This window comes from Neolamprologus multifasciatus, chromosome 14, assembly GCF_963576455.1.
Source record: "Neolamprologus multifasciatus chromosome 14, fNeoMul1.2, whole genome shotgun sequence".
Classification (NCBI taxonomy): domain Eukaryota; kingdom Metazoa; phylum Chordata; class Actinopteri; order Cichliformes; family Cichlidae; genus Neolamprologus; species Neolamprologus multifasciatus.
Window position 1 is genome coordinate 37,341,914 of NC_140452.1, and position 15,258 is coordinate 37,357,171.

At 41.5% G+C, this 15,258-nt stretch overlaps 1 protein-coding gene across 3 annotated transcripts in view; it reads left to right on the top strand.

Moving 5' to 3' along the window:
- Positions 1 to 2,529: 2,529 nt before the first annotated feature.
- brip1 (BRCA1 interacting helicase 1) overlaps positions 2,530 to 15,258 on the top strand; it is a 51,683-nt gene continuing 38,954 nt past the window's right edge. Inside the window, exons 1-6 of one of the 3 annotated variants that reach the window (XM_085130743.1) lie at positions 2,530 to 2,820; positions 3,144 to 3,242; positions 3,986 to 4,097; positions 4,657 to 4,851; positions 7,167 to 7,309; positions 7,464 to 7,601. In XM_085130743.1, coding sequence (XP_084986869.1) covers positions 3,150 to 3,242; positions 3,986 to 4,097; positions 4,657 to 4,851; positions 7,167 to 7,309; positions 7,464 to 7,601 — 681 coding nt within the window. In that variant the 5' untranslated portion in view covers positions 2,530 to 2,820; positions 3,144 to 3,149. Of the gene's footprint in view, positions 2,830 to 3,143; positions 3,243 to 3,985; positions 4,098 to 4,656; positions 4,852 to 7,166; positions 7,310 to 7,463; positions 7,602 to 15,258 lie in introns of all 3 variants that reach the window. The other 2 variants (XM_085130742.1, XM_085130741.1) reach the window with 2 other exon arrangements.

A 15,258-nucleotide genomic window follows, 5' to 3' on the forward strand; every position in this document is an offset into this window, starting at 1 on the left:
ATAAAAAAAATTCTCTGAAGTAACTTAATTACAATGCTTTGAAAATATTTAGTAATTAAAAAAATCATTATTCAATCTGAACGGTTTTGCAAACAAACCAAAAAAAAATTTGCCATTGCATATGTCCCACTGGTTGAACGTCAGAAGGGAAAGAGGAATTCTGGAGTGAGGCTGTGTAGGTTCTCAGTCGTGGTAATCTAAGGAGACTGAATAGAAAAGACTTTCTCGAGTCTTCAAGGCGTCTTCAGGAAACTCAAAGGAGTCCAGTCGCTTTTCTATTCAAGCTCCTTAAAGTTCTGGAGTGAGTTAGATGAAGTGGAGAGTATCCCCAGAACATGTTCAGGATGTTCTTCAGTGTGTTATTGTTGTTTTCCTTGTTTTGATTGCTAATTAGCTGCACCAGAAGCAAGCTAGAGACAGTCCAAAGTCTGTGGGTGACCATGAAATCTGGAGGAGTGTGACACACTGACCAAAGAAGAATGGGTGGGATTGTTCAGGAGGCTTGTGTGAGACTTGTTGAAAAAAATAGCAAAGCACTGCAGACTGTTGCCCTGCAAAAAAAGATACACAACTGCTCGTTAGCATAAGGGGGGCTAACAAGTTTGACCTTGGTTTTTTTTTTGTTTTTGTGAAATTATTTTGTTTCTGTGTGCAAAGTAAAATAATGTAAGCATCCAAAATAAAACTAAAATGTTTGGAAAAGCTGTGGTAAAAATTCTTTGCTCTGTTTAACGGACGACAAGGGAAATAACAAAGATTTAATATGTTCATAGTCAGGCTAAGAACTCTGTCCTCATCTGTTGACTAGAATATATACATAGACTCAGTTTATCGTTTGATAAATAGTGCTGCAGGGTGTAAAATGCCTGCTAACTTCTTAGTGATCATGACTGACTATAACTGGTAGTTTCTTTTTCCCATCATAAAAAGGATTTGTTTGACAGCACTTTGACCAACAAAGTAAAGGTAAAAGAGAAGATGTGTATATTTCAGAGCCCAACATCATTAGTTCAGTTGCACCTCAGTAAAACTGGATGTGTCACCAGTTTGTCATTGTTGAGAAGTAGACCCAGTCTGTCACCCTCAGACGACAGGAAACTGGTTAGGATGTGCAGAAGCAACCCAGGAACCACGAAAGCTCAAACATGTCAAGAACTGGAAACTACTGGAAAACCAGCATTGCTATCCACAGTGAAGCGAGTTTTACATCGCTATGGACTAAGACATTGCTGATCACGAGATGTTGTCTTGTTCCAAAATCAATCGTGCATGTGGGAAGCGGACATTTGCACAATAAGAGATATGTTAGGTTTTAACAACTGTACAGCAACCGTACCAACTGTCAAGCATAGTAGTGGTGGTGTCATGCTCTGGGGCTATCTTTCTGCCAGTGGTACGTTGCACACCATGGACAGAATAATGAAGAAAAATACTTTAAATTCTTCAACTTCACCTCAAATAAGTCTTGGATACAATTAGGTGTTCCAACAAGATAAAAATCCCAAACACACATCAAAACCATATAATCACATTCAGAAAAAAATACTATTTTGAGTTGTTGCTTCAAGCCAAACAACCTTCACGGCTCCTATACCTTCTATGAAATGCGTTGTGTAGATGAGTTTGTGGTTCAACACACATCCTCTTTTTTGTACAAGGGTGTTACCGTCAGTGTGCATCTGCCCATTGTCAGCCATTTCATTTTGTACAAATCCCTCCAACTCTTCCAGGGTTTTGTGGTTTTTCCTTCTGAACAGTTCCAACTTTCTGCACCACCTCTTCAATGTCATTATATTTATCACCACACTGTGTTGATGCGCTAAAAGAGAAATCATTTCCTTTGACTAAAACCGTTTATGAAGTACAATTTCACCATCTCATCTACACAAGGCATTTTGTAGAAGGCTTTAATTTCCACATTTGAATTTTATTCTGAAACTATTATTTGGACTTTACTCTGAAAATATTTTTCAGCTTATATCTCAAAATAGTATTTCAACCTTAGTATTGAAATTTCGAGTGTATTCTCAAAATGATCATTTATACCTATATTTATTAATGGGGCCCTGATGCTACTTTGTAAGAAAAAAAACCTCTTAAAAACATGGAAACATTATCGAGTGAAATATTAGGCAAATTTATTCTATTCAATCAAAATGACAACAATAAATATTAAGTTGTGACTGCTGCTGGTTAGCATGCAATGTTTAAAAAATAATAAATAAGGTAAGTATGGTAAAAGAAACGTGGTAACGAAAGCTTAAATAGGTCAAGAAGCTATCACTGATTCTTGAATATTATATAATAGTAGATATACATAGATTTAACTACATGTACTCCACTCTGGTATACAAGTTATTGCGGCTCAATGCATTTATTGACCACTACTGAAATGCAGCACCTTCGGCCTACTTTCACTTTTTCCAATTGCCCGCTAAACTTCCGTGAATAACAACGTGACTCTCCAGTCAACGGCGCTAATGTTTACTAACGTAATTTCCGGTGTTTTGTAGCCACATAAGTTGCAGTCACTGGTCAGCGCTAACTATTCATAATAAAAGCGTAAAATAGCGGGATGAATTTACATTAGTGTACACACTATTGTACACGTATTTTTAACGTTGCCTAGCTTCTGAGAATTGTATAAGTTAACATGTCAAAAGAATATAGAGCAAATGGGCCTTTAACGTACAACATGTTTCGTGATCTTTTCCAGTACCAGTTTTATTTTGAAAGCTTTCGCGTGGAGTTTTAATGTGCAATGTAGCCGACTTCCTGTCCGGATCCTTAGCGTGATTTGTGAGAGCGGGAAGAATCACAGTAAGTAAAGTAAAAGTAAACAGCTGTATATTTGGCTGTTTTGTTTACAAATATGCAAATGTATGTGTTTAGTGACAGGCAGTGTAACCCTGGGATACTCTAGTAGTACAGTAATGGCGGAACTCGTAGTATTAGCTCTTGCTTGGTATTCGAGCAAAAACGTTGTAGCTAACGCATCACTTTCTCCACCTTTACCTATCTGGGTGACGTCTTCAGACAGAAGAAATAGTGTAACTACTGCAGGCTACTTCATAGTGCGTTAGTTGTATGTTACTGTACCTTACACACCTAACTCGTGTTACTCTGAACTTTTGTCGGGACAGGCGAACATGACTTCATCACCGGTGGAGTACACCATTGGAGGGGTGAAGATCCACTTCCCCTGCAAGGCTTACCCATCCCAGCTGGCTATGATGAATTTAGTGAGTCGCATCCATCTGTGCTTGTGCAGTGACAGAGGCTGTCCCAGGCTACACGTGTCTTTCTTTTAATGTCTCTGGTCATGAAAAAACTCAAAACCACACTTAATGCTGATTCAATGACGCTCACCTCCTGATGCACTGCTTCACTACATTATTAAAACATTTTACCAAAAAAAACCCCAAAAACAACAGTCTGCTGTGATCTATTATTTAGTAATGTGTTTTTTTTCTTGAATTTTTTTAAAAGTTTGGATATCAAAACAATTTTTACAGGAAAGCCACTTTATTATAAGCTAAATACACAACATGCAATCATAGCATCGTTTCTACTATGATCCCTGCAAACCTCGCTGTTCTTTTGTCTGACTTATGTATGTATTTGCATTTTGAAAATGTAAGTTTGAGTCTTCTCCTTAAGTTCTTCATAAAGTTTGTTATGGTTGCACAGTCACATGTACCCTTTGCACAAAACAAACAGACTGCTACACCTGCAAGCTTAACATGTTTCCCTTGAGATAGGCGAAGGGAGGTTTTCACCCATCCTAGACATACTCCTGTACACTCCTCCAAGATCCTAATCTCAGATTCACATTAGCTCGCAGGGAACGTGATAATTGGTTAAAAAAAAAAAATCACCCTGAACATTATAATGTGGAGCATAAACCGTGGCTGTAGTGGACATTTCATTGTTTTTCACTTCAGCTTTGTGTGTTTTAACTTAGCTCTTCTCTGTTGTTTTGTAGATTGTTCGAGGTTTGAACACAGGGCAGTACTGTTTACTAGAGTCTCCAACTGGAAGTGGAAAGAGCTTGGCGTTGCTTTGTTCAGCTCTGGGTTGGCAGCACGCACAGTTTGGTAAGCGTACATGTAAAATTCAAGTTGGATGATATACTTGCACTTTATCTATACAATAAAATCTGCTTTTTCTGTCATATTTAAACTGCTCCAGTGGATAAAACTGTTTCAGACAGTTAGCTTAGCATATGGACGAAGACTCCCTGTGAGTCTAAAACCAGGTCTTAAAGTTTTTCTGCTCTTAACTCTTTATGGTGCCAGAGCCGCTCATAGCTCTGGCTGTGAGTATAGAAGCCCCACCGATTTGGTGTTTATACCTCTTGTTTATGATTGGCAGCCTATTAAAACAATATTAGATTAAAGGTAATGATGAGGGAGCTAAAATGACTTATTTCAAACAAGATTAAGATCAGTACGGATTATTTTAAATTATGATTCATGTGATAAAAATATTGAGCAAAATGGGTAAATTAAGACTTTAGTTTAACCACTGACTCATTTCTTTTGTTCTTGCTGTTTTCTTGTAAGTATAATTTCCTTTTTTTCTTATACCCAAAAAACTAATAGCCACTCAGGGTCAATGTTACTGACAGTTCTCTGTTTCGCTATCGGATTATAGCCAAGCTGCAGGAAGGAGGAAGCACCGGTCCAGACAAGAGCCAGAAGTCCGACTCCCCCACCTCTTGCAAGTGTGGGTGTCACAGCAAATCCAGCAGGAACAAGGCAACAGCAGCAGACAAACATGCTGTTGTGGACCTCACTGTGTCACCCTCCAAAGACACGGCTCAGCCGTCGACTTCAGCACAAGAACCCAGTAAGCAGACCTGGGTTCTAGTTGTGAAACATACAGCACCTGAACCTGTACTACTGTTGTTACAATGTTACCTGCAGCCACTAGTCGCTTGATTATCTCGTAGTTAGCTGTTGATCACCTGTAGTTTTATGTTACACAGTGCAGTGTTTGTTTCTTGTCCTTAAAAACGTTGTTGCAGAACCCGCTCAGTGCTCTGTGTATGGCTTATTTGTGTCGGCACAGATACGCTTCACAGTCTTACTAGTGTTTATGTCCACTGTCACTATCTTTGATTGTTAAATTGGGGCTGGTCGGGCTGCTCTGACTTAAAGTTCGTCTTTAAGGGGCATTCGAGTAGAAATTCAGACGAGCAAATCTGAAATTCTGGCATTAGTAATGTTATTTCTGTGGGCAAAATAAATAAATAGGAGTGAGAGTGGGTATGTCTCTCCTTGCACAGACTCTCCATCAGTCACAACAGTTCCAAGGATGACTGATATTTGAACATGTCCTTAATTAAATCACCCTTTCACTCACTGCCATTTAGGGCTGGGTGTCGCCACTGATTTCTACAATCGATTCGGTTCGATTGATTTGATTTGAATCGGGGAAATTTTGCCTCAGACAGTCAGAAATATTATAATTCTGAGCATTTATCAGCACATATCCATATTTTTATATCTATAAAAAGACAGCTGACACTTGTGAGACTTCATCAGAGGTGTGAGCATCACAGCAGATGTGTCAAAGTAACTGAGGATAAAACACAGAAAAACATGAAGGAGAATTTCCTGTCCTGGCTTTTTATAGCAGCTAACTTTAAAAATATTCTGCAGTAGAACGAAAAACTGAAGAAAACCGTGAATCAACATGTAAACATTACCTGATGCTGCTGAAGTGAAGCAGTGCAAAGTTATTTTATTACGACTTTCTTGTTGGAAGTCAGTTAAATTAAAAAAAGAAAAAAAAACTGGCCCACAGCGCTGTACATAACAGTAGACTGGTGCGTAATAAGCAAGCGAATAATGCAGAAAACAGATTTTTAGATGGGAAACTGTTCTCGAAGTACACAGAGAGACAGAGAGCTCTGCAGGAAGTGGTGGAAGCAAAACAGGAAAAGTCAGTGGAATGGTTGAAGAGACAAAACCTGCCACTCAGAATCTAACGCAAAAAAAGACGTAAACACAAAGCGCGGACCCGCCGACGCATCAGAATCTGTGTGCTGTCGGCTTTCCCGATGGCACATCCATGGTCGGACACGCCGTCGGGAAAGCCGACAGCACACAGATTCTGATGCGTCGGCGGGTCCGCGCTTTGTGTTTACGTCTTTGTGCAGAATCCGTGTGCCTGCTCTCATTTTAGCTGTTTGGTGGCTGTCGAAAGTTTGTGAGGTTTAACCTGAGATTCTGGCGTTTCAGGCAAAATAAATGTATATTTAAAAATCGATTCAGGATTTTAATGAATTGATATCACATTTCAAGCTAGAATCGATTTTAATTGGAAAATCGATACTCAAAACCAGCGGTCTCCAACCTTTTTTGCGCCACGGACCGGTTTATGCCCGACAATATTTTCACGGACCGGCCTTTAAGGTGTCGTGGATAAATACAACAAAATAAAACTAGTACTGGTACCGAAAAAAAGAAGATTTATTCATAACACACGTGAAAAGACCCAGGAAAACCGAGTAAACGATAAAAACGATAACAAAATAACGCTGAAAACCGATAAAAACCCTGAAAACTATACATGTCACACCTCAGCCTCAACTCTCGTGGCCCGGTACCAAACGACTCACGGACCGGTCCGAGGCCCGAGGGTTAGGGACCGCTGCTCAAAACCCAGCCCTCGGACCATTAGTCCAGATTTGTCTCTTAACTTTAGTTTTTATATGAAGTCATCTGGAAATGCAGCAGCAGAACATAAACAGAGAAAAACTACAACAACGACCAGCTAACCTCGGCATAACTTTCACTTTGGCGTTAGAATGACAATGACTCACAGTTACAATGTTATATCGTCAGTCGACACTATGTATCCTCATTAGCTCAGTTATAAAGTAACATGTTCTTTAGAATCCTTTTGGCGGGCTTCAAGGAAATTCACACATTTTGGTGTCCGAATTACATCAATTTAATTTAGTTAAATTATTTAAGCTCTTAAAAACCAACACCAGTGTTTTGGAGCAACAGGTGCCTCCCAACAACAGCACAGTTGTTAAAGGACTCATCACAGAGGCGTGTGACACTTAATCCTCTACACTGGTTTAATGAAATGCTTTATCTTACTAACTGTATATAAAACATCCATTTGCACGTGTTGTTTCTGTGTTTCAGTGCTTCTCCCAGAAGAAGAAAGAAGAAAACTCTCTCTAGCCTCTCGACTGTCAGAGAAGTTCCAGGCATCTCTCAGCTCCGACTGTGGGAAAGACGATGACTTCCAGCAAGACAGGAAACGCATTCGCACTGCAGAGAACACGGTAGGCACCAGATTTACTCTGCGTTACATTTGAACAGAGATCGTATGCAGTTGTGTTCGTCTGATGATGAACAAACGACCAGCTTCTGTGCTGGTTTCATTAGAATAAGAAACGCACAGATCAGTAAAGTCACTTTCCCGCGTTTGCTTCTCAGAGCCGTAAAAGGCAGCGACTGGAGAAGGGAGTCGTGTTCACAGATGATGAGCCGGAGCTGGAAAACCAGCCAGCGGGAGCTCAGAGTTGGAATGCCGAGGCGAAACACCAAGCTCCCGGTTGTTCCTCTACTTCCTGCGTGAGTACGATCCAGACAGGCACACAGGTCCTCTCCTCGCTAATAGCTGAAGTAGTTAAAGCTCATAACACTGAACACCACTTTAGGAGGGATTTCAGAGATCAGCTCCCATTTCAATCACATTAAAATATTAAACAGTTATCATCAATGGTAACCTGACCAGCACACGGGTTAACCTTAGCCGTTTAACTATTAGCAATTACCCGATAGCCACATTAGCCATCTGCTATTATTAACATAGCTGCTAATTATTGCAAACTGCACGACTGGCAGATGGAATATTGAGCTGTGACAGAGCGGATCACGTGGAGAAGCAGAGTGTTGCTGGCTGGGCAGAGCAGCAGGGGAAGTGAAGCTGATCAGAGTTCAGAGTGTGGAGAACCAATCAGAGCAAAAGCAGAGCTGAGGACGTAAAGAGCTGCAGACGGAGGCGGAGCAGTGGGACTGGTGGATGGGAGAGAGGTTGCAGGCAGATGTAGACAGTATGACAAACTCTAATTTTTCTGCTTCTACATTCATTTATTAAAGTGTGTTTCCTATTTTGTTGTAGCCACCTGTGAGGTCATTTTTACAGTGATGATCGCTGCAGTCTGTCAGTGAGCGCTCTGCTTATTATAGCTTCTTTATTTAGCTTAACTAATACCGGTCTTCATCCAAATGTCATGAATGCTCTTCTTTTGAATTCTACAGTAACTTAAACTTAACTTCACCATGTGTAATGAAATGATTTAAACAATTTGTAAATCAATAAAAAAACCCAAGCTTGATCTCAAATACCTATTTTGTTAAATCTAATATTAGTTGTTAGTGAGTTTAGAAAATTAACAGGTTAACAAGTCAGGATATGACTTCTTCAGCATTTGTTGTTCCAGGATGGGGTCACGATCTTCCCCGTGGTTTTCCTCTGTTTGAAATTCCCGTATCGTGACAACCGTACCAGCGCCTGATAGTTGAGATGTTCTGTTGCAGAGGCTTTGTCAAAATGCTGCATGTGAGACAGATCCAGCCTGTGTGCTGGCTCACTGTTTCCTGACACAAACGGCACAGAGACGTCATTACACTGGTGTTAGTCGTGCTTTAAAGGTTTGCTACACGGTGCCACTGGCTGACCCTCTGGTGGATTTTTAGTATTGTTCTCGCTTCGATCAAATTAGAGCAGGGGTCTCAAACTCCAGGCCTCGAGGGCTGGTGTCCTGCAGGTTTTAGATGTGTCCTTGATCCAACACAGCTGATTTAAATGGCTAAATTACCTCCTCAGCATGTCTTGAAGTTCTCCAGAGGCCTGGTGATGACCGAATCATGTGATTCAGGCGTGTTGACCCAGGGTGAGATCTAAAACCTGCAGGACACCGGCCTTCGTGGACTGGAGTTCGAGACCCCTGTATTAGAGGTTTTCAGATAATCAGCATCACCACTGGGTGGCAGTATACTCCACCAGATTGACTGACTGTGGTCAGAGGCTCAAACTGAAAATGTAACAGCGTGTGTTCTGTACTTTTCACTGCTGCTTTCATGTCTTTCACCATAAAATGTTTTTTTATTTCAAATGGCTTTAAAAGAATTGAAATCATGAGGAAGGAAATGAGTACCGTCAACTTTTTGTGTCACAAAAAAAGGGATTTGAACATATTAAATTTCTAATGTGGATAAACAGGGACCATCCTGTTTTCAAAGACACAAAGTCAATGACTCTAACATAATTAATTAATGAAAGAAAATCTGTCAGTATTATGGGATGTAATATATAGATAGTATCACAAATAACCTGTTGAACTTGTCTGAACAGTTTTGCAGCAATGCGGTTATCAGAAAAGCTGAGTAAGGAATCCATGCGCATACAAGACTACGCTGATCCTTTTATAAACCAGGCTCTTATAACAGAGACTGAAATGGGCCAAACACTTGTTGTAATATCTAGACCAGCGGTCCCCAACCCCCGGGCCTCGGACCGGTACCGGTCCGTGAGTCGTTTGGTACCGGGCCGCGAGAGTTGAGGCTCAGATGTGAAATGTTTGGTTTTCAGGGTTTTTATCGGTTTTCAGCGTTATTTTGTTATCGTTTTCATCGTTTACTCTGTTTTCCTGGGTCTTTTCACGTGTGTTATGAATAAATCTTCTTTTTTTCGGTACCGGTACTAGTTTTATTTTGTTGTATTTATCCGCGACACCTTAAAGGCCGGTCCGTGAAAATATTGTCGGGCATAAACCAGTCCGTGGCGCAAAAAAGGTTGGAGACCGCTGCTCTATACAAGACTACTGAAACATTACAAAACAAAGTAAAGGCAAAAAGTCACGAGTCAAATTCATCAGAAATCTGGTTGTATTTATCTTTTCTGTTAACATGTAAATGAAAGTGCGTGGCGCCGAGTCTAAATCGAATGACTTCACAAAATTAGAATTTACAGGGTTTTCATAGGTGGGTTGTTGACACGATCCTTGTGATTGTTATGGTGATACCCGTCTAGGAAACAGTAGTATTTAGCATTATGTAGTATTATTTCTTTGGTCTATTAAGGATAAACAGACTGAATAATGAATATTGTTGTTGGTTTACCTTCATGTTGTTGAGTCTGTGGTGGGAAATCAGTGCTGTCATGTGAGACGGCCAACTTTCAGTTCAAACTGCTGAAAAGGGAAACAACCTGTTCAAACAGAAGTTGAATAACTAGCATCACTCCTGTGTCATATTTGTTGGTATATATTGTGGAGAGTTTTACTGTATGTGAAGTAGAGGTGGGAATCACCATACATCCCACGATACGATATTATCACGATACTTAACGCACGATACGATATTATTGCAATTTTTAAAAATATTTAGCGATATTCAGATTCTGTACATAAAGGTAAACTTTATCAATATTCATTTTCTCTAATATCAAAGTCTCACACTCAGTCTTTCTCTCATTTCAGTTTGATTGTTGACAAACTGAACGGTTTGTATTACAGTCTAGTCCAACTTAACTGAATCAACCATCTGGTACAATTATAGCTATTCTGAACTATGCAGTTTATGAAAACTATGCAGCCCCTTCAGCAACTGAAGAATTTGAAAGTAAATTAAAACAAAATATAATTTTACATGAAATAAAAAAGTTTTAAACTTAATTAAAATAAAACATGTCTTAAATTAAAATAAGTAAATTGTCACATTTGGACAGTGAAGGAATGTCAGGATTCTTGCTCAGAAAAAGGATCAACATGCTCTGAAGTCAGAGCACAAAAACCTTTTTTGTAACAAAATATCGATTTCTGCTGTCCCTGTATCGATACATTATTAGCAAACAAAGTATCACCATACTACACAGTATCCATTTTTCCCCCCACCCCTAATGTGAAGTCCTATTAGTAAAAAATGTAACAAGCTACTGTGTTGCAAAAGCTGCAAAAAAACCAAACAGTTTTGAGACGATTATTAAAATAGTAGCTGATTAATTTACTTTGATTAATAAACCGATTGCTTCTTTTTTGCTACTACTGAGAATATTCGAAATGTGTTGAATTTATTGAAGAATAAGATGAAACAAGTTCTCCATGCAGAGCGTTTCTTATGAGTCAGCAGTTATGACGTTTTACTCGCTGTCCTGTGTGAAGCAGAACCAGTCACAGCATGTTCTCAAACGTCTCACCACAGCGTTGGTGATCAGTAGATCTCCTCCATGCCTGCTTCCTGTCCGCTGGCAGGGCTGAGGCTCCCCACACCTGCTGTTAGATCGTTACGTGTAGAAACCTTTGGAGTACAAGCGCGCTCACGCACACAGGTGTTCACAGACACACTATATTGCTTGGCTGTTGCCTCTATACTTATGCTCGTCTTGCTTATCGCTGCGTGTTTGTTTTCTTCTTCTTTTTTCCAGCAGTGGATTTTTCCCGTCTTCTCTCTCTGTCCCTCTTCCCCTCTGTTTTTCTTTCCCTCTCCTCTTCTTGACCTTCTCTTGTCTACGTCTTTCCCTTTCCCATCCCAACTGTTCAGATTGTAATAACTTCAAAGTAAAAAATAAATAAATAATAAAGATGAATCAGGTGGAGCAGTATGGCAAAGCCAAAATGATCCACTTGGGAAAACAAATCTGTCGGGCATCTTTCTTGGCCTTCAGACAATAATTGTGAACGGGAAGTGATCAATAGCGGATATCTGGAGGTTCTCTACCAAGTTGCTCATAATGATTGAGACGTGCTTGGCTTCAGGAGGCTGCAGCACAGCTTGCAGAGGTGGTTACACTCTCACAACTTCACCGTAACCTGCCGCAGGTGTGTGGCTGGGATCAGATGGTGGGAGGTGGAAAAAGAGGAGGAGGGAAAGTGAAGACGAAGAAGTGCGTCCTTCTCTGGTTTCCCTGCGGCTACATGACCCGGGCTCTTTTGTCCCGTGAGCGCTGACTGACGGCCTGAATGGGGCCCTTTGAAGCAAGCTCCAGTTTTAATTAAGAGGGTTTGCCTCGCCTGGGCTGCTGATCTGTGAAAGCCACGGGGATAAATATTGAATGGGGTTCACCCGCTGGTTACTGCGCCCGAGGGATAAACAGGTGCTTTGGAGGGCAGGTATTTGCCAGGGCCCCTACCTGCACGGCGTGGCCGTATCGGGAGGCGGGGGTGTTGGGTGTCATGTCTTCAGAGTTATTTGCTATTGAAGACCACCCTTACTGGAATGAATTCCAGGCCTCTCGAAAGCTGTGGAATGAGGAGCAAATTGGCGTCCAGTGAGAGGCGCCAGTGATACCTCGGCGATCGACTGCCTGCAGCCCCTGCGTGCCCTCTGACTGGCCCCCCGGAGTGTGAGATTTCCATCTCTCAGGTGTTGGCAGGGAGCAGAGCAACAGTAGCCTACCTGTGAACATTCGGAGGTGTTCGGTAACTCTGCTGACCTCTGTTGTGTCAGTTGCAGAGCTCTCGCTGCTGCGTGCGCTTACACCTGGCAGAGTAGGTGTAGGTGTGCCCTGCAGGCTCAGTGTAGCAGCTGAAAGTGCATCTGTGCCATGCAGTGTAGCTGCAAATGCAATGTTAGTAAGAGCATTGATGAGCACGAGGGGATTCCCGCAGGTAGCTGCACACACAGAGTAACACCAGCGGAGCTGCTACAGGTTCAGGACTACGCTGCTGTTGCTGAGCAGGGTTGGTGCCCCTCTTGGCCTTTTTGCCAGTTATCTGCATTCCTTTCTAGGGGGTGTCTGCTCTGGGCTGTGGGGCCAGGCTTGAAGCCTTGTTGTCCTGGCATCTCAGGAGGCAGCCGCGTAAAAGGATACTCTTGTGTCAGCTGTTTCCTGCTGCAGCTTTTCACAAGGGCCTCCATTCATCAGCCAGCCCTTCTGCACTGCTCCGGCCCACCCCTCCTCCCCCCCCACCTGCCAATGAATAAGTAATTATTGGCCATCTTGGGGCAGGATATTTGGATGGCTCTATTTAACGTGGCAGCAGCAGGTAAGGTGATCGGGCCCGGGGCCCAGACCGTGGAGCGTAACTGTTTCAGCAGAGAAAGGTAACTCGAACTGGTGTTGGGGCCCCGCAGCACCTCTGTTTGTTTTTCACATGGGCTCAGGGCTCGTTATCCCTCTTAACTCTGCGCGGCGGCTCTCTCAGGGCTTTCTTTGGCCTGCACTCCTACACACATTGTAATATTTGATGGGCAAACACGTTAGGAAAATCTGAGCCGCCGGGTAACCGGAGCCGCTCGTCTGTCGTCAGAAGTGCTACCTCCTCATCCTCGTGATAAGCTGCGACGCATGACATCACATACCGGTCATTCTTACGTGGATCCTTCATATAATTTGCACAGAACTCTGACTCAAACACGTTAGCCCTTGTTTAGTTTGTGCTAACGATATGATATCATGTAGTGGATAAGGTGTCTGTATCAGCGATGACCTTTTGGTCTTATACTGTTAGCTGGTTAACAATTTAAAGGGCCGTCATGTCAGTAAAGATCTCTGCTGCCCTTAAACAGCTTTATTCACCAACACAGTGTGAAATCAGTGAACACGGAGCTTTTCATCCTCTGTTCATTCTGAATTGAAGGGATAAAATCCTCTTCCTCTGGACTGCAGGCCGAGTATAGAGAACTGCTCTGCTTCTCTTTGTTTTTTCTCATGTACTATGAGTATTATTAGAATAGTGGATGCTCATATCAAACACAGCATGTTTGAGAAAAGCTTCAGACTGCCCTGCACGCTGCTCTTCTAACCTCGTTTGTGAACTGCAGCAAAAAAGAAGACTAAGGGTGAATGGAAGGACCACCCAGGCTTAGTATAAGATAAATAGGGTTTATTATGATGCAGGAAAAATGCAAAGCTACTGTAGTAGGGCCCAAAAAATAACCACGGAGATGGAAGTGAGCTAGATTTCTAGATCGTAGCATTTTATATATATTAAGCAACTGTGACGTCTGCTGCAGATCAGATCAGGTGATCAGAGCATGAGACCATTCAGCATTTTAGCACTAATGACTTTATATAATTTAGACTTTGCATATCCTCTATAAGACTTTTTAAAGACCAGCAGAAACACCTCTGATGTTGCTGAAGTGAACAAAGATGTGTTTGATTGTTTCAGGGTGGATGATGGTGGAGAGCCGTGAAGATGACACATGAATGCCTAATGGCTCTACCATAATTAGAATAAGAGATGCTGCTTCTTTAGGAAGAGATCAGTTAAAACAGCGGTCCCCAACCCCCGGGCCTCGGACTGAAACCAGTCCGTGAGTCGTTTGGTACCGGGCTGAGTTGAGGCTCAGGTGTGAAATGTTTGGTTTTCAGGGTTTTTATCGGTTTTCAGTGTTATTTTGTTATCGTTTTTATCGTTTACTCAGTTTTCCTGGGTCTTTTCACGTGTGTTATGAATAAATCTTCTTTTTTTGGTACCGGTACTAGTTTTATTTTGTTGTATTTATCCGCGACACCTTAAAGGCCGGTCCATGAAAATATTGTCGGGCATAAACCGGTCCGTGGCACAAAAAAGGTTGGAGACCGCTGATCTATAAGACTTTTTAAAGACCAGCAGAAACACCTCTGATGTTGCTGAAGTGAACAAAGATGTGTTTGATGGTTTCAGGGTGGATGATGATGATGGTGGAGAGCCGTGAAGATGACACATGAATGCCTAATGGCTCTACCATAATTACAATAAGAGATGCTGCTTCTTTAGGAAGAGATTAGTTAGTGAACTTTTGCTACATAAATATAATATAATGTTAATAATCTCCATAACCTGTGTTCAGCTGGGCTGTTTCAAAATAAAATGTAGCACAGAAAATGTTTCTACTACAAAATGTTATTAAAGAAAAAAGTCTGGTAGAAATAAATGAATTTATGTGAATTATATTAATGTTTTTATAAATCAGCTTTTCATCAGTTCGGCTACATTTAACTTTATTCTCCGTGAGACTAGATTAATATTAAAGGCTGATAACATAATGATTTGTACTCTCCCGGCTGGAGAATGATTTTACATCATATGTGCGAGTGATCAAAGATCAGATGACTTAAAAAAGAACAAAAACCGGCCGAACACATAAAGAGGATCAGTTTCATAAGCCGGCTACACTTCACCTGTGACCCGGAGGAAAAAAGGATCCACCGCGCCGCCGGACAGCCAATTAGATTATTTTCAGCCACCACAATGGTGACCTATCATCTTTCAGAGAGAGAAAAGGTCACCTGGTGAAA